The sequence below is a fragment of the Lepidochelys olivacea genome (genome assembly GCF_965140295.1).
Source record: "Lepidochelys olivacea isolate rLepOli2 genome assembly, chromosome: 2".
Classification (NCBI taxonomy): Eukaryota; Metazoa; Chordata; order Testudines; family Cheloniidae; genus Lepidochelys; species Lepidochelys olivacea.
Genome location: NC_140412.1, coordinates 92385682 through 92407508, shown reverse-complemented (window position 1 = coordinate 92407508; position 21827 = coordinate 92385682). Strand labels below are relative to the sequence as shown.

The window sequence follows — 21827 nt, the reverse complement described above, 5'->3', positions numbered from 1 at the left end:
GAAGCACTTAGAGGAGAGGAAAGTGATCAGGAACAGTCAGCATGGATTCACCAAGGGAAAATCATGCCTGACTAATCTAATCGCCTTCTATGACGAGATAACTGGCTCTGTGGATGAGGGAAAAGCGGTGGACGTGTTGTTCCTTGACTTTAGCAAAGCTTTTGACACGGTCTCCCACAGTATTCTTGCCAGCAAGTTAAAGAAGTATGGGCTGGATGGATGCACTACAAGGTGGATAGAAAGTTGTCTAGATTATCGGGCTCAACGGGTAGTGATCAATGGCTCCATGTCTAGCTGGCAGCCGGTATCAAGTGGAGTGCCCCAAGGGTCGGTCCTCGGGCCGGTTTTGTTCAATAACTTCATTAATGATCTGGAGGATGGTGTGGACCCTCAGCAAGTTTGCAGATGACACTAAACTGGGAGAAGAGGTAGATACGCTGGAGGGTAGGGATAGGATACAGAGGGCCCTACACAAATTAGAGGATTGGGCCAAAAGCCATCTGATGAGGTTCAACAAGGACAAGCGCAGAGTCCTGCACTTCGGATGGAAGAATCCCATGCACCACTACAGACTAGGGACCAAATGGCTCGGCAGCAGTTCGGCAGAAAAGGACCTACGGGTTACAGTGGACGAGAAGCTGGATAGGAGTCAACAGTGTGCCCTTGCTGCCAAGAAGGCCAATGGCATTTTGGGATGTATAAGTAGGGGCATTGCCAGCAAATCAAGGGACGTGATTGTTCCCCTCTATTTGACACTGGCGAGGCCTCATCTGGAGTACTGTGTCCAGTTCTGGGCCCCACACTACCAGAAGGATGTGGAAAAATTGGAAAGAGTCCAGCGGAGGGCAACAAAAATGATTAGGGGACTGGAACACATGACTTATGAGGAGAGGCTGAGGGAACTGGGATTGTTTAGTCTATGGAAGAGAAGAATGAGGAGGGATTTGATAGCTGCTTTCAACTACCTGAAAGGGGGTTCCAAAGAGGATGGATCTAGAATCTTCTCAGTGGTAGCAGATGACAGAAAAAGGAGTAATGGTCTCAAGTTGCAGTGGGGGAGGTTAGGTTGGATATTAGGGAAAACTTTTTCACTGGGAGGGTGGTGAAACACTGGAATGCGTTACCTAGGGAAGTGGTGGAATCTCCTTCCTTAGGAATTTTTAAGGTCAGGCTTGACAAAGCCCTGGCTGGGATGATTTAGTTGGGAATTGGTCCTGCTTTGAGCAGGGAGTTGGACTAGATGACCTCCTGAGGTCCCTTCCAACCCTGATATTCTATGATACTTGTCAAGTTTAGGGTTATTGTAATCTGAAAACTTTTTCGGGAAAGAATTGAAGCTAATTGTAGAGGATGAAGATCTGAAATAACTTCTCCTTCTTCGATTTCCAGCCTTATGTGAGTTAAAGGGAAGAGTCTGTCTCCCAGCTGAGATTCAGTCCCTCTTCCTAGATAGTGCTATTTTTGAGTTTTAGCCTGTGTAGAGGGGCCTTAAATGCCTATGCTCCTTGTCCGATGAGTTTTCTAAAAATTACATGCAAGGAGCACATCCCTGAGGGAGTCCAAACCATCCTCTGGGAGGAATGGGAGTCATCAGGGATTCTGGTCTTTTTGTCAAGAGACTATTACTCTCCAAGATTTGACAAGGAACCCTTGTGACGTGATGAAGCCAGTACTGCTCAGAGAAGGGGAACATTCACCTCTGATGAATCCCTAATTTAGAAACATGGTCCTGGCTGTCTGTTGAGAAGAACCAATCTATCCTTGCAGAAGTCCTGCTGGAACAACCAATATGGGGAAATGTAGGAGCCCCCAAAATTGTATAGGCTCTAAACCTTTCACCTGGCAGAGCCAGGGTTCACAGGCTAGGAGCAGATGTGGCACAGCTCCCCTTTTGTGGCTCCTCAGAGGATCTTTATCACATGGAGAGAATCCTCTGGCCATTTGCCTGCTCTATTTGACCAGCTCTGCCATGGGATAGGAAAGCACGAAAAACGGGGAACATAATAGATGTCTTATTCTGGGAAAGATCTTTGTTGTTTTAAATTGGTCTCCAGAGAACCAAGGAAAGGAAGGCTAGGAGAAGAGAACTGGATTCATTACTACAGCTTTAGAATGGCTTTAAGAACCAGGACGAGTGCAAGTAAGAGAGCAGAGACACTGCTTTGTTTAGCTGGTTGGAGGCAGGGAATATGGTCTGAGACCGTTTGAGGCACAGCCAAACTCATACCCCCATAGATACATTTTCAGCTGCCTCCAGTGTATATCAAAGACAACTCAATTGTACCGAGTTGGAAGAATATCTACAAGTTAGAAATGTTAGGTTAAGTAGCGATTAATTTCTCTGGGCCTTCATTTTAGCTTTTTTATCTAGATTGGTCAGTATATTAACTAGTCAAGTATTCTATTTCTTGGCAGATTTGTTTTAAAAGTTATTTATCAACAGTTGACAGCAAGTGTTCTAATCAGAGACCCATGCATTCTGAAGTTCCAGGGCCACACAATTTGCCACAGAACTACCTCATCACAAAGCTGTGTTCCAGAAATCATGTTTCCATTTAAAAAGAAAAAAAAATGTTTCTAACCATTGCTGAAGAAAACCTGAACCAAATTTAAGTTAATGCAGTGCTGTCTTCTTGAGTTTGTAGACAGCCTGAAAAAATAGCTGTAAAAGACATGAACCCACTCCATTAATCTTAAAGGACTGTTCAGCTGAAAGCTATAACAAATAGGGGGATGATTATTCAGTTACATTTTTACTATTTTTCCTGCAATTAAATGAAAATTTTCTGTCTTCTGCAAGACCATGTCACAGAACCTAAAAAGCTCATCACAGCTTGCTACAGAGAACACAAGGCTTTGTTTGTAACCTTTTTCAGCCTGGGCTTTAGCACGCTGGGAACACTAAAAATCTGTATCCCAGCAGCATTTCTACTAGGTCCAGTGGTCTTGATATGTAGGATTGGTCTATAAAAACTTTCCCCACACAAAACCACCAATGCCTGTCCAGGACCGCCTCAGGATTTTAATAAAAAATCTGAAGTAATTATTTGAGGTACATCCAAATGCATCATCAACTGACTCGTAACAGGAAAGAAGGGAAGACCGACTTTTTGCTGCCAGCGGGTGTTTAGTGTAGAATTGGAACCCTATAGCTTTATAGATAATTGCCAAAATGCTGAAAACATTTCAAAGAGTAATTCTCCAAGTAAGCTCATAGTCTGAGGGCTACAGAATTCCTGTTTTCTGGAGAGATGTGTGCAGGCTTATTTTCGGCGATTTATCAAGTCTTTCTGCAGTTTAACCATAATCTTGTGTAGCTAGTAATATTAACAATTTTAACGTGACAACTAATTTAACAATCTAGTACAGTGTTGCCTTTTCGACCCACAAAGCTGGCTAATATTTAGGATTATTTCTATTATAAGAATACATCAGTGATATGAGACAGATATATTCTTACTGCAAACTTGCTCATTTACAAAAAATATATACAAAGTTCGGTCTCCTTCAGTGAAGTAGGAAAAAAACCTAGCAGGCAGCTTTCTTGCTCAGTAATCCAAGTCTACCGCTCCAGCAAGTTCTGCACCCACAAAGCTCTCTCTCTCCAATTCCTCTCAGCATCATGCTCAACTCCTTCTACATGCTTTTCTGACTCCAAAACATATGCAGTGCAATTAAATCTTCTAGACCGTGTCTAACTGAGAAAACGACTCACTCCATATAGCTTAGCTCTGACCTGCTATGTTGCCTAGTGCCTTGAGTGGTAGCTCCATAGCATACAGCTGTTCTTACTACAAAAAGGGGTCTTATTCAATCCTTCTGTTGAGCCTGAAAGATTACTTGGCACACATCGGCTTTAAAGAGGTCTGATTATCTCTGGATCTACATGAAGGTCTGATTATCTTTGGATCATATGAAGGTAGCCATCTCTTGCTATACCACCACCTTGGGATATTTAAATACGTGTGTTAATGTACATAAACTGAAATAAAAATAGTAGTGTGCTCAAGATAGACATTCCACCCCTTTCTTTCAGAAAGGAGATATTGGACATCTACCAGGAAAGCACAAACAATTTTATGGTGGGTTTTGTTGTTTTTTATTTAAAATTCTCTCTTCCATGTCACTCATTCTGCCTCTATGTCAATATTCCATTGCCTATTGCTTCTATTCTCTTTTAGATCAACATCCCCATTCCCTTATTCTTTCATATTCATCCCATACTAGATGGTCCAACTCTTAGCTTGCTCTAGTATTACTGTTTTTCCTTTCCTGAATCCACTTTCGTTCTGCCCTTATGTTTTCTCCCCAAGCTCTCATCTCCAAAGAGATATCCACTCCACATTAACTAGTCATCCAAATAACTCTCCAATAAAGCTATTATCCCTTGTACTTGAGATAGAGAAAACTTAAATGATTTGATCAAAGCCATATGTCATAAATATAAAGGGAAGGGTAAACCCCTTTAAAATCCCTCCTGGCCAGAGGAAAAATCCTCTCACCTGTAAAGGGTTAAGAAGCTAAAGGTAACCTCGCTGGCACCTGACCAAAATGACCAATGAGGAGACAAGATACTTTCAAAAGCTGGGAGGAGGGAGAGAAACAAAGCGTCTGTGTCTGTCGGTATGCTGCTTTTGCTGGGGATAGACCAGGAATGGAGTCTCAGAACTTTAGTAAGTAATCTAGCTACGTATGTGTTAGATTATGATTTCCTTAAATGGCTGAGAAAAGAATTGTGCTGAATAGAATGACTATTCCTGTGTGTCTTTTTTGTAACTTAAGGTTTTGCCTAGAGGGATTCTCTATGTTTTGAATCTAATTACCCTGTAAGGTATCTATCATCCTGATTTTACAGGGGTGATTCCTTTACTTCTATCTACTTCTATTTCTATTAAAAGTCTTCTTGTAAGAAAACTGAATGCTTTTTCATTGTTCTCAGATCCAAGGGTTTGGGTCTGTGGTCACCTATGCAAATTGGTGAGGATTTTTACCAAACCTTTCCCAGGAAGTGGGGTGCAAGGGTTGGGAAGATTTTGGGGGGAAAGACGTGTCCAAACTGCGTTTCCCAGTAAACCCAGTTAGAGTTTGGTGGTGGCAGTGGTTATTCCAAGAACAAAGGATAAAATTAATTTGTACCTTGGGGAAGTTTTAACCTAAGCTGGTAAAAGTAAGCTTAGGAGGTTTTCATGCAGGTCCCCACATCTGTACCCTAGAGTTCAGAGTGGGGGAGGAACCTTGACACCATAAAAGTCAATATTTGAATATGAATTAGAATGAAGGAAACCTTTGTTCAATCCCACATTTACTCCACACTGTTTCATGCAACTCCTGTAGATAACCCACCTTCTATACTGAGAGACTATACTGGGTGCTGAGCACAAAAAGCAGACTCACTTGCAGAAATTAACTGGGCAAGAAACTTGAAGCATAGTGTGAGTGGTATGACAGAATGTATCAATCCTGGACTGGGCAAGCAGGAGTTCACCACTCACTGTAGGCCCAAGGGGCCATGACCCTCAACATTGCTGCACATGATTCTGGTGGAGGAAGTGTATAAAAAGGAAGCAGCTCTCTCCATTCTGAGCTGGCTGAGGAGGAGAATGGACATGCACTGCCAACTCCTTCTGAAGTACTGTCAGATCTCCAGACTGCAAAGTAGGGTATCCCTGACTACACTATGGGAGATCCCCTATTGACAGAGGCAAACAGAGATGCCAAGCCACAGCCTGTGGAGGACAACCCTGCAAGAGACTTAAGGGTAGGAAGTGATGCAGGGAACACATTGGGAGCCGCCACTTGACCCTTAATAAGGTGATCATCGGCTTCTTAGGGCCCTGGGTTGGACCAGGTTGCCCTGCCCTTATCCCCACCCTGCACTTGCAACTACGCATTACCGTCAGGGATCGCTGATATAAGTTTTTGTTTGCTCTGCCTCGCCCGAGGGCCATGTTATGGTCAGCCCCAGTCAGGAGGCTAAGAGCTACAGACTTTTCACTTGCTCCGCTCCAACCAGAGGGCTGGAGTCCCTAATTGTGGTTGCCTGGCCCAACTCAGAGTCCTGATTGTGTGATGCAGTGAATCAACCCTACACTGGACACGCAGAGCCTCTGTACCACCTGCAGAGCTGTACCACCTACAGCTGCAAACTCACAAAATTTGCTATTTAGTACTGACATACTCACAAAGCCACACATACGCAATTATAGAAGTGACTGAATAGCCTATGACTTTCAGGGAACAAAAACCACTACAATAAACTTCCAACCCTAGTGAATGATTTAATTTTCAAGGCTTCTTCTAACAAAGCGGCAGGAAACTTTACTTAAAAAAATAATAGTATGGAGGACACCCTTGCCAGCTACAGTCCCTCCAAAAAACCAGAGACACAGCCGGACTGCAAGGTTTGTGGGGCTTCCAGAGGCCAGCTCTAATTTCAATGCAATGTGGGCAGCACAAAACCAATGATTTTAAGATCACTATTTAGAAAAGTAAGAAGTCTCCCTACCTTAATTTTTAAATAGACTTCAATATTTCCAGCATTCTTTAAAGGCAGTTGCTGCTTGGCTGAAGAACCCACACTAGCAGACAAACACATGGCCTTAAAAAAAACAAACAAAAAAAGTGGTTGCATTTTACAACAAAGAATGCAGAACTACCAAAAGCAAAGAAGCTAAAGTATACTTAATTTATAATTTTTTGTAGCATACCTGTAAGTCCTTCGGAGCATGTATCCTAGCTGTTCCAGCTCTTGCTCTGAGGGGAATACTTTTTATCACACTAGTAGGCCCTGGACTGTCAACCTCTACATCAACTCTTGCTAAGAACTCATCTGCCGGACCCAAGATATCTAGAAGGATTTTAAATTCAACAAGAGTGTCAAGCATTTTTTACCTGCAAAATTCTTAAAGTTTGATGCCTGCACTAAAAACCAACTTGAAGCTCAGTATTTTATTTTGAAGTGGTTATTATGGTAATAGGGGCCTTAATTACTTAAGTTAGAACTGTACTTTTATTTTGAGTATTTAATTTCACAATATTCAAGTATTAAAACGGATCTGTCAATGCCAGGATGGACGTACACAGATTAGGGCACCAAAGCAAAAAAGCTACTGAAATGTTTCATCTACATTAGTGACTTATCCTTTTAGTCCTAAAGGAAACTTGTAACACACAAAAGTAGTTACAATGGAAGTCAAACTACTATACCTGAAAGAGAGATTTGCTTCTTTGGTGCATGGAACAGGACCCACACTACTAAGCTTTCAGGATCCTGAAAAAAGGAATATATTTGATACTTTATACACATCTACTGAAAATTTCAACTTTTAAGCTGTCCAATAGACAGTGTGAACAAGACATTCATTATACTGAAGCTTTAAATGTCTAGACTCAAATCCGGAAAAGCAGTGTTTCTAAGACAAAACAACCAAAGAGCGTTTTACTATGAAGGCTCCTTTTATAGGTTACAAAAAAAATAGTTTCTTAGTTAAAGTGAGCTAATATACAGAGAAGCTATCCAGGTTTCCCTTAGTATACCTGGAGTGTAAGAGGGAATTAAACAGTAAAGTAAAACCTCTGAATAATCTTGAATCTGCTTTCTTGGAAAATCCCAGTAGTTTGATTTTTAGTTAATATTTTAAATTATGAAGATAAAAGTTACCTACCCTCTCCACCACCCAAAAACACTCTTACAGTTAAACTACCGGCTGATCACTCCCACTACCAAAACGAACTCAACAAGAAAACAATATTGATCACATCACTACCCTTCTTACAAACAGTTAATGTGAATTCAGTTATCTGTAACCAGAATCATTTTAGAGAAACAATTGCAAAAACTAATATTGCTATGAGCTACTTACTTGTCCATCATAACTTGCATGTATCACATGGTTTACAACTGATGGAGCTGCTAGCTGAGAGATTGCATCAGTTTGAGGTGAACATTCAATAGAAGTATTAACTGGTTCCTTGGAAAATGTGAAGCAACGCCACGCTACAGCATTCTGTCATAATGAAACCGCTTTTTAAAAATAAATTATTAAGATCCATATTTTCAAAAGTAATTTATAGACATGGAAGTTTTGAGGATACATCTCTAGGTATGGGTATAGCCTTTGAGGGTGTCACAGAATTGATCATTCAAAATTACCCTTCTGTGAAAACATATCCTAGCAATACAGGAAAAAAGCCATAACAGATACATTAAAAATATGATTCTCCCATGACAAGTTCATCCTTATCAACATTGATCACTAGAATCAGTGTTACAGAAAAGTTTATTCCATCATTGGAGATTTTTAAGAGCAGGTTAGACAAACACCTGTCAGGATGGTCTAGATAACACTTAGTCCTGCCATGAGTGCAGGGCATTGGACTAGATGACCTCTCGAGGTCCCTTCCAGTCCTCTGATTCCACCTTTAGATATATATAACTTAATGTACTTACTGCTTTGATAATAAGTCTGATGGGCACAGAAGCATGTGTCTTGTTGATTAGTTTTAGTGGGAGAGCCTTCCAGCTGCCAGATGACAGGTCACCAAAATCTAAACCATCTGTCTTTCCTGTTTCCACCTGGTATTAGACAGATATAGCCTTTATAAATTTGAGGGAAGGACCATGCTTTTCTACGTTACCTCTCTGCTTCCCTGCACCCAGCAATACAGTGCAGTTCCCCTGCTGTCAGAAGTGAGAAGTTGGCTTTGACACCAACAAGCAGCACCATCCGATGGACTGTCTCCCACACTTTGAGCCTGAATCTATTTCTATGGGGTAGGCAGGGTAAAGCACACAAGGCCAGCAGTAGTGGAACAGGCTGGGCATCAGGACACAGGAATTTAACAGCAGCATTGTGGAAGCAGCTCAGTAAAAATGCAGAATTCACATCTCACGGAGAACACAAACCTGATGTTTAATTTTAGAAGTGTGTTATGTTTGATATAAACACTTCATGAAATCAGCTTTAAATAATCAAAAACTTAGTATTATCCTTTCTTCAAGACTCACTTGATTTACAGTTGAGATCTCAGGAGGACAGTTTGAGGGAAGAAACAAAAATTGAACCTTCTGAGAACTACACTAAGAACATTTGTTCATAGGCTGCTAAAAAGATTGTTAAACAGGAATGAAAGGATACATATAATGTTCACGTACTGGTAATATCAAGAACTGAACCAAGTTACATGCTGCACTGAGGTATTCACAGAAGAGCAAATTTTGATTTTTATTAACTTATTAATGTAATCTTACATTTTGAATAGCTACCCATTAGTGACCTTAAAACCTTTATTTCAATAAAGAGATGCTATCCATCTCTGAGAAGCTGAAGAGATACATAAGAAATAATTTCTATTTCAACAGAATTCCTTAGAGTCATTCTGTGCAGTACAGATCATGGTAAGAAGTCTTCCAATCAGCAGGTGCAGACAGGATAAAGAAAAGCTCTCTAATGAATGAGACTGACAATGCTCACATTTGTGAATATTTTGAAAAGTACTACCTGGAAATGAAATAGTGATCAAACATGTTCCCCATCTTGATGGCATAGGTAGAGTGTTTGTAACTCCCCACTCTGATTAAGCAAATAGACATGAATGAAGCAGACATCGGATAATCTCTCAAGAGTTCAAAGAGAACATGACAGGATGATTTAAGAACTAGAATGCATGACCAAAGGAGACCAGAGTGTACACTTCGCAAGATAAGTCACTTCTGAATGACGACTCAGAACATAAAGCTCTGCTTCAGGCCCTTTGAGGAACGTGCATTGCCACTTGGACCCTAAGCCTTTATCCATACAATCCTGTAAAACAATAATCTTCAATGTGGTACTTGAATCTATTCACCAGATTCTGAAGGTTACCAAGAATGAAATATGCAGTTTTAGACTTCCTATCTATGAGCACAGTAAAAACCTGCTCAAAATTTCTCAACATCAAGCATTATCTTTTTGCTTAAGTGATTTCTATCTTTTTGATGACATAAAAAAGGTATAGCTGGAGAGGATGGGAAGACCAGAAAGGGTAAGTTTGTATCCATAGAGATTTAGCATTTCCAGCAAAGCAAGGCCCTTTGTGGGTATCTAGGGTTAGCACAGGATGATTCTATTCACACTTTATCTTTGAAGGCAAACACAGGAAGTCAAAGTCAAGGAGGGAATTAGAGGTTTTTCAGGGGCCAGCAAAGTCTGCAGCTTGCCTCTCATTCTCACCCCATCCTCTCCACATTTTACTTGAAAGCTTTTATCCACCTTGAAGTTCCCCACTGCAGAAAGACAGGAAAGTGCTGAAGTTGTATCTTTTCACATTTTTCCAGGTGGTACTAGCCACAGCTCAGCTGCTTGTATCCTGGATTTCAAAACCTCGGCAGAAAAGTTGGCTCAGAGAAACAAAAAACAGATCTTTGCTTACAAAGTACTAAACAAGCCTCTGTCGCTATCCCCTGCTCTTTGGTTCCTGATTAATATATGACAGTGTTTGGCTTCTCCGTAGTTTAAGATGCAAGTTGTATACTAACAAATGACTCCTAGTAAGCAGCAGAACATTCTCCTGATCAGCATAGTTATGCCACATTGGAATTGTACCCCAAGCAACAAATTAGTCATGACTACCCTCCAATCTGAGTGATGGTGGCAACCAAAGACTATTCCTGGTTACAAACTTACTTTCCAAGCAACAGGTGAGGAAAAGAGAACTAGTAACTCCAGAGACAGGCAAGAGAGCTTTGAGCAGCATGACCAACTGGCAAGTATACGAAGCTAGAGCAGCTATATTTGAAAGCATGCCCATGGCATTAGGACTGGAATCACAGAACCAGAAACGTCACCCATTTTGTGACAATTTAACTGGGTCAAGGAACTGACTTGCTCACTCAAATTCACAAAGACTCCAACAGGAACACTTTAGTGACAGAGTAGAACCGAGGACAAACTGATCAGCTCCTGAGACAGCAAGAATTTGCCACAATTGAGACTTCAGAATAGGTTTTTCTGTTTTCAAAACCAGGCTTGCCTCCTTGTTTTAACCCAGCATTAAACAGACAGGAATGAATGGTTAGATCAAGTGTTTTCTTCAGAAGTTAGGAGAAACCACCCACCAGCTTGATGAAGGGTAAAGGGCCCAAGTGAGGGAACATATGAGCATCTACGGCACAAGAATGGTTCTCTCTTTCTCTCTCTCACACACACACACACGGCCAAAAAAATCCAATCTCACAAAAAGAGTATGTGCACCAAAGGAGGATCTCTGTGTACAATTACTCAAATAAGAAAACTTACTTATTCCTCATATTTTAGCCACCCAACTATTAAGACTAAATGAAATGAGAAACTGTGCACCATCCCTTAGCATAGGCAAAATGCCAATTACCTATGAAGCAGTAGTCTCCAATGCCCCATATAGGGGCCCTTCCGCAAATAAATTTTGCTAAGTATTTTGTGTTAAAATTTATACCTCGGGTACCTTGTCATTTACATGAAGTATCCTCATCTCCTTTCAAAATAAAGTAATCTTGAGCTCTCCAAATAGTTTTTAACTATTTAGAAAAAGCAAACACATAAGAATATACCAGTTCAATATAACAAACTGCTTCTTACCTTGAGATTAGGATTTTCAGCAACTGCTGTCAAAACTACCCTAGTTGCCAAAGCTTCTGCCTGGACTATTGTCTCAGTATCTGCAGAAACTGGCCAAGATGAAATACTGAGGACACACTGGAAGATTCCAGGATGACAAGGTAAGAAAAGTATTTTCAGCTCTTCTGTAGAATGAGGTCCTATGATGGTTTTGTTCTTGAACACTAGACACTGATATTTCAGAGGATCCATCTAAAAAAATAAGCCTTGTTAGTTTCTGCAAAAGTAAAAGAAGGCAAAGTATTCCACCCTTAAGACTTACCTCTAAGATGATGCCCACAAAGCTATCTAACAACGGCTTGGTAGGCGGTAAACTGATACTTGTTGATCATGTTTTTGCTTAATCGTTTTAATGTTACCTTCTCCTGCCCGTTTCCGCATGTGTCTGTCTCATCCAACTGTTGCATCATTTGAATTTTATATTTTCAGTTTTTGGAAAAATCCTTCCCTCAGTTTGTACAGAACCAAGATCACTGGCCTGCTCAGGGCCTGTAGCTTATTGTAATATACACAAGACTGTACAGAACAAGTACAGTAACTCCTCACTTAAAGTCGTCCCAGTTAAAGTTGTTTCATTGTTACGTTGCTGATCAATTAAGGAACATGCTCATTTAAAGTTGTGCAATGCTCCCTTATGTTGTTTGGCAGCCACCTGCTTTGTCCACTGCTTGCAGGAAGAGCAGCCCGTTGGAGCTAGCTGGTGGGGGCTTGGAACCAGGGTGGACCGGCAGCCCTGCATCAGCTCCCCGTTCCCCTAAGTTGCCTGTGCAGCAGCCGCTCAGCAGGCTACCAATTGCCAGCAGTTCAGCTGTTCCTCCCCACATGGCCATGTGCTGCTCCTGCCCTCTGCCTTGGAGCTGCTCCTGGGAGCCTCCTGCTTGCTGAACAGGGGAGGGGGGAAGAGGGGGACTAATGTGAGGGTGTCCCCCCTCCCCCCTACTGCTCCCCCACCCCCACCCCAGCTTACCCCTTCTCCATATAGAGCAGGAGGGAGACACAACAGAGCTCAGGACAGAGAGAGCTGGCCGCAGCTGCTATCTCACCTTCCTGATCTTTTTAAAGGCAATGTACTTAGAATGTTGTGTCAGCGTACTTAAAAGGGCAATGCACATTCCCCCGCCGCCCCCCCACACACATAGGGTGTGTGTCTGTCTGCCATGCTGTCTCCCCTCCCTCCATTTGTGCTGCCTTGTAGAGTGTGAGGCTACATTAACAACGTGTTAACCCTTGAGGGCTCAGCCGAATGCCAGTTCATCGTTTAGCAGTAAGGTCTTACCTGGGAAATATTCCACCCTCTTACTTCACCACCTCAACCAAGCTTCACAATCATTGCTGTGTATAGTATTAAATTGTTTGAAACTTATACTGTGTATGTATATTATATATATAAAAAAATATCGTTTTTTGTCTGGTGAAAAAAATTTCCCTGGAACCTAACCCCCCTATTTACATTAATTCTCATAGGGAAACTGGATTCGTTTAACATTGTTTCGCTTAAAGTCACATTTTTCAGGAACATAACTACAACATTAAGAGAGGAGTTACTGTAGAAGAAGGAATGTTTTACATCCTCAGTTTCCTGCAACATGAACATATTTGTGTTTGTTCTCCACTACTCCTATAAACTTTGTATATGAAAAACTAGTTTTACAAAATGAAGTAATATAGCTTACACAGTAAAAAAATCTTAAGGCTGTTCCAGAGCAGAGTACACAAGAAGAGTAAGCTGCTACATAAAACTTAATGTAAATATTTACCAGTTCTGGTTTCAAATGCTAAAGCTGTACTAAGTATCAGCCAGCTTTTGTTCTTTGTTTTGTTTTTTTTCGCCCTCCAGTTTTTTCCCCAATTTTAATGTGTTTTCAGAAAATTTAGAACACCAATTTGTGAGGCTAAACTCCATTGGAGAGAGAAAATACAGAATGCAGGTAGCCACGGAGCTGAGGCACCTTCTTGATTATTGGCAGGATTTGCGAGTCCACTGTCTTCTGATCTGCCTTGTGTTGTTGTTATCTCACATTTTCTCTCTCGGTGTCAAAGATCTCACCTTCTTGATATTTGAGCTTACGCAGCCTCTTCTTAAAGTATGCATCAGTGAGATGTTTTGGAAGTTTCACCCCAGAGATATCAACATTTGTAGACGTGGCAACAACAAATTTCTGGTGAGTTTGGTAGGTAGATGTTTGCACCACCTACCATGCAGGGATTTAAGTTGGGATCATGAGTTCATAGCTGATAAGAAGCTACTAAGGTAGTAGAGGCTACATGCTAAGAGAAGGAAAAAAAATAAGCACCAACTAGTGTGGAAGAAGCCAACCACAAAACTTTTTTTCCACTGGAATTTGTGTCATAATAGCAGGAAAGGAATGGAGTTTAAGTTTTTGATGCATTAAAACTGCAGGAGGGGACGAGTTTAGAAAGAGTTTAAGAGTTCATAGGACTCTATAGTCACTGTCCCTAGCACTTTAAATATTGTACTGTACACTAAAAGCTATACTGAAAAATCTTACCTTTTCTCCATTAATTGAAATACTGAATATTCCAATGCTGACCTGCAACCATCGTTCAGTTGGATTAAAAATACCAAGATTAGTTTGTGATGCAATTCCTACACAACAAGCATTAGGGAACTTCAGCTCTTCTGGTACTCTCACATGTCCTATGAAAGAAAACCATATATTAATATATGTATCTACAATTTTTATCATGAGCACCCTGATAAAAGTAACTAAACCAGACTATCAAATTGGTCATGGAGTTAAAATAGTTCATGACCTGGCTTGACAAATACACCCTCATTTCAAGCATTACTAACACTGGTCTGATATTTCCTGGGAATGTTTCCCCATAAACTCGAATTTGAGCATTTTAGTTAAGCGTTCAAGATTCTAGTGTTCTTAAAAATGAGGATGTTTAAGAGAACTGCGCCAAATACAGTTATTTGAGCCAACAAAAAAAACAGTACTAGCTGAACTCTATGCAGTTTAAGGTTTTGCATCAAATAGTAACTAGGGGTTCATTATCTACACCTTATAGGAAATGCGGTGTTTCTGTAAGCATCCAGCATCACAATACTCATTAGGCTCTGTAGCATGGTGGCTACCCTGCTACTAAAATAAAAGGGGTTAAAAGCAGCCCTAGAGAGGGCTGTGGCTGGCTGATTGGGGAAGCAGCAGCAGCAGCTGGGCCACGCCCCAATCAGGCCCCCACTGGCCTGTATAAAAAGGCTGTGAGCCAGAGGCCCAAGCAGTCTCTCTCCAGGCTGGGAGAGAGCAGGGCCTGGCTGCTTGCCTGACAGGGTACTGAGGGTGGTGCAGTGTTGGGGAAGGAGCAGGCTGAGCAGGGGCGCTCCAGGTTGGCAACTCCCCAGGCTGTAGGGCCTGGTCCAAGGCCCATAGAGGTACTGGGAGGCAGAGGAAGGCAACAGATCCCAACCCCCTTGCCTATGATGAGTGGCCTTTATACTGCAGTCTGCCCCAGGGAGCGGGGGCTTGGTGATGACTGACAGTAGCCCAGACTTAGGCAAGGTGGGGATAGTGGGTTCGGGTTCCCCAGGAAGGGGAGACCCAGAGGCAGAGTGTGGGAGTACTGCCAGGGGGCAGAACCCCAGAGAAAGGGGCACTAGGGTCTGTGAAGGACACGAGGGCCAGAGCTGGGTGGATCACCGGCCTGTAGAGGGAGCTCCAGGTTGGAAAAAAGAGCTAATTCCCAACAACCAGCAGGAGGCACCGCAGGGGTGAGTCCGCTCCTTTACAGGCTCATTTACTTTAAGTCATAACTTATTACAAAACTGACTGCTGACTTTAGGTTTCTACTCTTTAAACTAAGTTCTGGAATACTACATAAATTAAAAACTGGTTTGTGTCATTAAATTGAAAAACCTCTCCTATTACAACAGAACTTAACACTAAAGCTGTTTACGAGTCGAGTAGGTTTGAAATAGTTTGAAATCGCCATTTTTTGTATGCCTGCAACAACCATAAATTTTATTTTAGGGCTACCTTAGCTGAAATACATGCTTGTATTTAGAAGCCATCTAACCTTATTCTCCCATTCTTAAAAGGAAAATTAAATTAAATGAGCACCATTAATGTAACATTAAGGTAGAGGTCTATACTAAGATCAGTATAAACGAATTAAATTCATGGAAAAAGGGAGTGACTACGGAGATGTTAAAATTTAGGTGAGCCAATTCCATACCAGAGTAGAATAGCTTTAAAAGAGCCTCACAATGACAGGAATCTGGACAACAGAATGTATCAACACTTTGTGCATCTGCCTAAGACTTACATGATGGACTTTGGAAGGAACGGACTGAACTAGTTATATCAATGGCTAGTAAGTTTAACTAACTATTCAGGAAGGTGACCAAGGGATTGTGAACAAGCTCAATTAAGATATTTACTCAATTCAGGAGCAACAGTCAAAAGTGTCACTGTTAGCCTGTATTAAAGTAAACAATACTGCAAGGGTTGCAGAGCCAGAGGTAAATCAATGGCACATCCTGACCTTGAGTACCGGGTTTAGTTTCGGTCATCTCATCTCAGAAAGCACATAACCAGAAAAAGACGTACAGAAACAATGGAAGAGCTTGAGATTAAAATATCCTCAGTGTTGAGTGTTCATGTGCCTCTAATGCTCTTTAAGAGAGGAGCCAGGTCAGAAACAAGAAACAACAGAAGGTATGCAAAAACAGTCAGGAGCTCCCATTTCCTGCTTTCAATAGCAAAGGAGAAAAGTACAGTGAAAGACAAAAGTTTTTTCTTCTTCAAAGGGGATGTCAGGACTTTATTTTTTGCTTGAGGGAGAGGAAAATATTTGGCTGAGGTGAGCAGTGACAGCAAGCGAGGGTAAAACTAAGAACTACAGGACTTTTAATGTCCTGTGGGAGAAGAACAGGATGCAGAGTCTTGGATTTTAGGTGGCGTGTGACTTACCATCTCCGAATCACTCAACTGGAAACAGGAAGAACTGCAGTACAGGTTTCTTGCATCATGTCACTACTTACATTCCCTAAAGATCCTACCAAATCCTCTAGAAAGAAGAATGCTAGGACCTAGTATTTCTAATGACTAAAACAGTGTATGAGTCTCAAGGATACTATTTAAGTAAATGTTGATTTAATACAAAAATTAAATAAAGATGGAAAGAATAAAACCAGTGTATATGAAACAAACCAGATGACAGCTGTAGCTGTATACCAGTGAAACACAGAAAGTTTCTATTTCTTGGGGTAAATTAAGTTTGATTTACCATTTTAAACTGTTTTGATCAGTAACAGTATTTTAAACAAAATTACGACATTTAGAAAAGAAAAAAAAAACTTACCAAACCCACATGGCTCCCACCGTTTACTTCCATTAGATTGCCCAATATACGATTCTGTACTTAAAATATTCGGGTTCCAGGAACCAGAGTGTGGATTACAAAGGGAAGATGTACCCAACAATCCAGGCCCAACACTCGGACCTAAAGGAATTCCTACTGTAACTGAATTCTGAATGTGTCCTGCTGGGATGCTAGAAAAAGGAAGTCCTGCTGGAAGACAACAACCGGTGCAGCTGCCACCATACTGAGGCAAAGCAACACTTCCACTTGATTGCATGTTTCCCAGGTATTGTTGAGCAAATGCTGTTGTTGTAAGTGAGCGTCCAGTAAGTAGTGTGGGAATTGCAGAAGACACTGTCTGAGTCTCGGAGGCAGATCCATGGGATTTGAAACTTGAAATAGGAATATACTGTTCACCACACGTGTTTTGATTTAATGGAATATAAACACCTAATGCACTGTATGCGGGTACCATATTTGAAAAGGATAAACCTGGCTTCTTTGTTTTGTTTGTATGATTCTGCCAAGCTACAGGTGTATCGACATTAACAGATAATGGCTGAAGGACACATGACTTGCTTGGTAAAGCTGGATTAACATGTCCCATTTCGTTCTGACTGGATGTTGTGTTTGGAAGACTAGATGTAAACTCATTTTCACTTCTTGGCAAACACTCTCTGGACAATTTATGGTTAGGTACTGAATCTTCAAGTTTGTTGCTAGTACCTGTAGAATCACTTGCTTCTGATTTCTTATTCACGTTTCTCTGACTAGTGTTTAATGATGTTCCTCTTCTATTTCTTTGCCATGAGAAGTCTTCAGGTTTTTCAGTAGTCTGTTCTACTAATGGAGTTGGACTGGCTCGAATTATTGTTGTGCTCAACTCACTAGCATTATTACTCTAGAACAGAAGTTGTTAAATATCACACATTAATATTACAAGTTATAGGCAGGCTTGGAAGGATGAGATTTTTATCCATAAAGGTCAGTAAATGTTAATTTCACTGTACATAAACTGATGAAAAAAATATTTCCATCCCTAAATCAAAATTTACGGATAGGCATAGAAAGAAAAATGCTGCTTGAAAACTAGAGTATAAGGATATTTACTTTATATATTTTGACATATGATGTTGACACTGTTTTAACTGTTATAAAGCTGACTTTGAATATCATCATCTACTGTTATTAAATAGTTGTCTGATATCCTCACCATAATTTCCTGCCACTATGAAAATTTAAAAATAGATAAAAATTGAGGGGGAGAGGAAAAGCTTAAAGTAACCATTAATATTAACTATCAAAATTATAAAAAGTAAACATTGAATTCTGCCTAACCTAATTATAGGAAAACAATTAGGGTTTACATTGGTACATACCAAAAAGTGGATCAGGAATCTTTGCTTGGAAGGATCTACAGGGCCATTTGACATAATAAGGTTTAACCAAATTTCTGAAAGTTGCCTTTCTTCTAGTAATAAGGTCCACAGATCAATTACAGTAGGTGCTTCCACCTGCTTCGAACTTGGGGACAAAACTACACCTGTAAGTTGCTGAGGAATGCCCCACTTCCTCAAGTTCCCACCAGTTAAGTTAGCTTCCATGGCTAGTGTAACTCCATCCCACTTTCCTCAAGTATATATTGTGCTAACTGCATTTCTAAATTAATTAAATAAAAATAAATAAATAAATATCCCAAAGTTTCTTCTACTGTAGAGCAAGGGATAGGTTCCCCTAACTAAATAAACCTGAATCTTTAAATGTCAGTTTTTTATCTGACTCTGGATGATCACTTTTCAGAGGGGTAGCCCATGTTAATCTGTATCAGCAAAAACAACTCGTTCCTTGTGGCACCTTAGACACTAACAGTAAGCAGTATAAATATTACAGCACATGAAAAGATGGAGTTGCCTTACTAAGTGGTGCGGTGGGGTCAGTGCTATCAAGGCCAATTCAATTAAGGTGTAAGTGGCCTATTCTCAACAGTTGATAAGAAGGGGTGAATATTCAAGTTCTTCTCCCCTTTTTGTCAACTGTTGAATATAGGCCACTTCCACCTTAACTGAATATTAAGCCCCCATCTTGGAATATGAGTAGGGACCCTTGGGAGACTTCTGACAGAGGTGTCAGCAAATAGATAGCTGGACCCAAAAATCCCTTACTGTACTTTCTGGTGCTGGCAGTGCTCATGCTGCGTCCACTGTTGTCCACCGCAGCCTGATAAGAGAGGGGAGGAGGCAATTGAGCTTTGCAATCAAGAGCATGACTGCTGGTGTGGGCTCCAGGGATTTTGCAATCTTCCATCTGGTGTGCTGCCCTTTGGCATCAATCCCTTCAAAGATGGGGCGAAGGCGCTGCTTGCACTGAAGTTGGCTTTTCTAACCCTGCCGAACTCCCTTCTTGGCCAGGAGATGGGGTTAGAGTGACCCTGCCTAAACCAGGCTTCTAAATGGAAACTATATTTTGCCCACAGAGAAGGCCAAGCTTCAAGACACTTAAGACACTTAAGAAGAGGAAGAGCAAGGGGACACAGACTTTTCCTTTTATCTGTGGCTCTCAGCTTAGCTCTCACCCTGAAGCAGCACCAGCCAGGGAAGGACCTGAGAAGAGAGAACTGAGCAGGGAGGAAAAACTTCCTAAGAGCCAAGTACAGGCCTGGGACATGATTACAAATTAGCTGAATTGTTAGCTAGAAATTTGAAGTCAACGTCTGTCATCTATCAGAAACGCTCTATAGCTGAGAGGATTGGATAAGCCTGCCTTGGAGACAAATAAAAGTGGCAAAAATTTCAGGAGGTGAGGCATTCCTCTGATGTCTGGCTGGTTCTGCTCCCATGCTATGAACAGGGTGAAGTACCCATTGTTGCATATCTGTGGACTTTAGCATGATGAACACTAGATAAAAATTCATAATTACAACCAAAATCAATGTTTCTCACACCACAGTGTTGACTGAATACTTTGATACTTTCAGGAGTCCAGGAGGTAAGGACCAAAATAACTCATATTTTGTTGGGGCAGTCACTTGAAAAGCATGCTTGCTCACAGACAAGATGAGCTGATTTTACCGAACAGTGGTTTAAGGAATAGAATTATGGAAACACATGGAAGAGAGTTTACATTTAAGAGAAAAATTGTCTAACATAAATCAAAACTGTGCTGTGAAACACTGCCAATGCATCGTTTGCTCAATGTAGTTCCCACATACAGAGGCTCAAAGACTCAAGAAATAAGAAACTGTATCAAAGTTAACCGGCAAATGGGGAAGTGTGTTTTGCCTTTATAACTCATATGAAAATCTGATTTTTTGTTGTGTTTTGGTTTTATTTTTAAAAAGCTGTTTAATGTTTTTTAACTTTAAAAAACGAGAATTTTCTTCTGGTTTTGACAGATTTTTTTCAAAGGATTGGAAAACTATAGTTGGAGCATCCTCAGTCTTCAACTGAAAAATCCGGGGTGTTAAATCTCTGAACTTCTCTTCTATAGGTATGTTTACACTACAATCAAGACCCAGCAGCATGGCCACAGCTGGCCCAGATCAGCTGAGAGAGGTTCATGGTGGCTGTAAAATTACAGTGTAGACTTTCAGGCTCAAGCTAGAGTCTGGGCTCTGGAGACCCCACGAGGGGGTAGGGTTTCAGAGCCCAGGCTGCAGCCCAAGCCCAAATGTCTACACTGTAATTGTCTAGCCCTGCAGCCTGAGCCCCAGGCGTCTGAATCATCTGACCTGGGCTCAGAGACTCAGTGTCATGGGGTTTACCGCAGTGTCCATCTACCCAAAGTGTTTGTAAGAGTTTGAATTAAATAGATATTAGCAAAAACAATTTCAGACAATAACTAAAATACCTTCCGCATTTAACTGCTCAGGTTTTAGTCTTTTGAGCTCTTCTCATGTTTTCCACTCTCAGAAGGGCACTCAACAGGTAAGTCAAGACCTGATATTTCCCCAGTGTAAAAAAAAAAAAAAACTGGAAAAGCCTCATGCTTCCTTTAATGAATGTAGAGGCAAAAAAAGGGTAACTCTTTCAACAAGTCAATTTTAAAGATAAATTGATTCCGGAAAAGGTAACTACTCACTTAAATAAAAATTGCCACAAACTTTTCATTCAAGTTATATTTTAAAGCCCCTGTCAAACGTTAAACTGCAGACAGTCAAAAATGTTCAGTATTTCAAAGACAATTTAATGATTTTTTTTTTTTTAGAAATACTTGTACATACATGATAGAGATCAAGACTATCTTACCTCACATCTCGCTGCACTAGGTATGATGGCTATATTCTTAAGGGTATTGTCAGTTGCAGAGACATACGTCAGTCGACTCATGCTAGGATTTGAGCATACTGACTGAGTTAAGGTACTATCATTACAGGCAGATGTCTGAAAAGAAGGTGCTGTGCAAGGAGAATCCGCTTCAGATCTGAGGAGGAAATGCAAAGTATGTCAATATTAACTTGTATGTTCACACTTCATCCCCACCAAAATCAAAATTTAAATGTTAGAAACCACTTTTTTAGGTATTCAATTATCTTAATTAGCTGCTTTGTTCAATTCAATCTGTAGACTATTTACTGCTGAAAAATAACTGGATAGGTCAACCACCAAAAGATACCTAAATCAACACTAGGATTCTAAATAGTAAAACTTCTGTTTCTTATGATTTCTGTTAACAGACCAAAATCTGTCCTTGGACATGCATGCACAATTCCCCAATTTCAATAGGATCTACATTTGGGGTGCCAAGAACACATCTTGAGCCATAAAACTGAAGCTTGGGCGCACTGATACTATGGTTATGGAAATGGTCTAAGCATCTAAAACTAAAAAGTAAACTGCTATGGCATGAAGAGGGCTTCACTGTAAGCAG

General features: G+C 40.8%; 1 protein-coding gene across 1 annotated transcript in view; it reads right to left on the bottom strand.

The window, feature by feature from the left end:
* CEP192 (centrosomal protein 192) overlaps positions 1-21827 on the bottom strand; it is a 192224-nt gene that overhangs the window by 86481 nt on the left and 83916 nt on the right. Inside the window, exons 20-28 of the mRNA XM_084619054.1 lie at positions 21206-21380; positions 16962-17862; positions 14144-14292; positions 11595-11825; positions 8450-8575; positions 7863-8006; positions 7207-7270; positions 6708-6847; positions 6506-6598 (exon numbers count right to left, since the gene is read on the bottom strand). Of these exons, the coding sequence (XP_084475180.1) occupies positions 6506-6598; positions 6708-6847; positions 7207-7270; positions 7863-8006; positions 8450-8575; positions 11595-11825; positions 14144-14292; positions 16962-17862; positions 21206-21380 (2023 nt within the window). The remainder of the gene's footprint in view (positions 1-6505; positions 6599-6707; positions 6848-7206; positions 7271-7862; positions 8007-8449; positions 8576-11594; positions 11826-14143; positions 14293-16961; positions 17863-21205; positions 21381-21827) is intronic.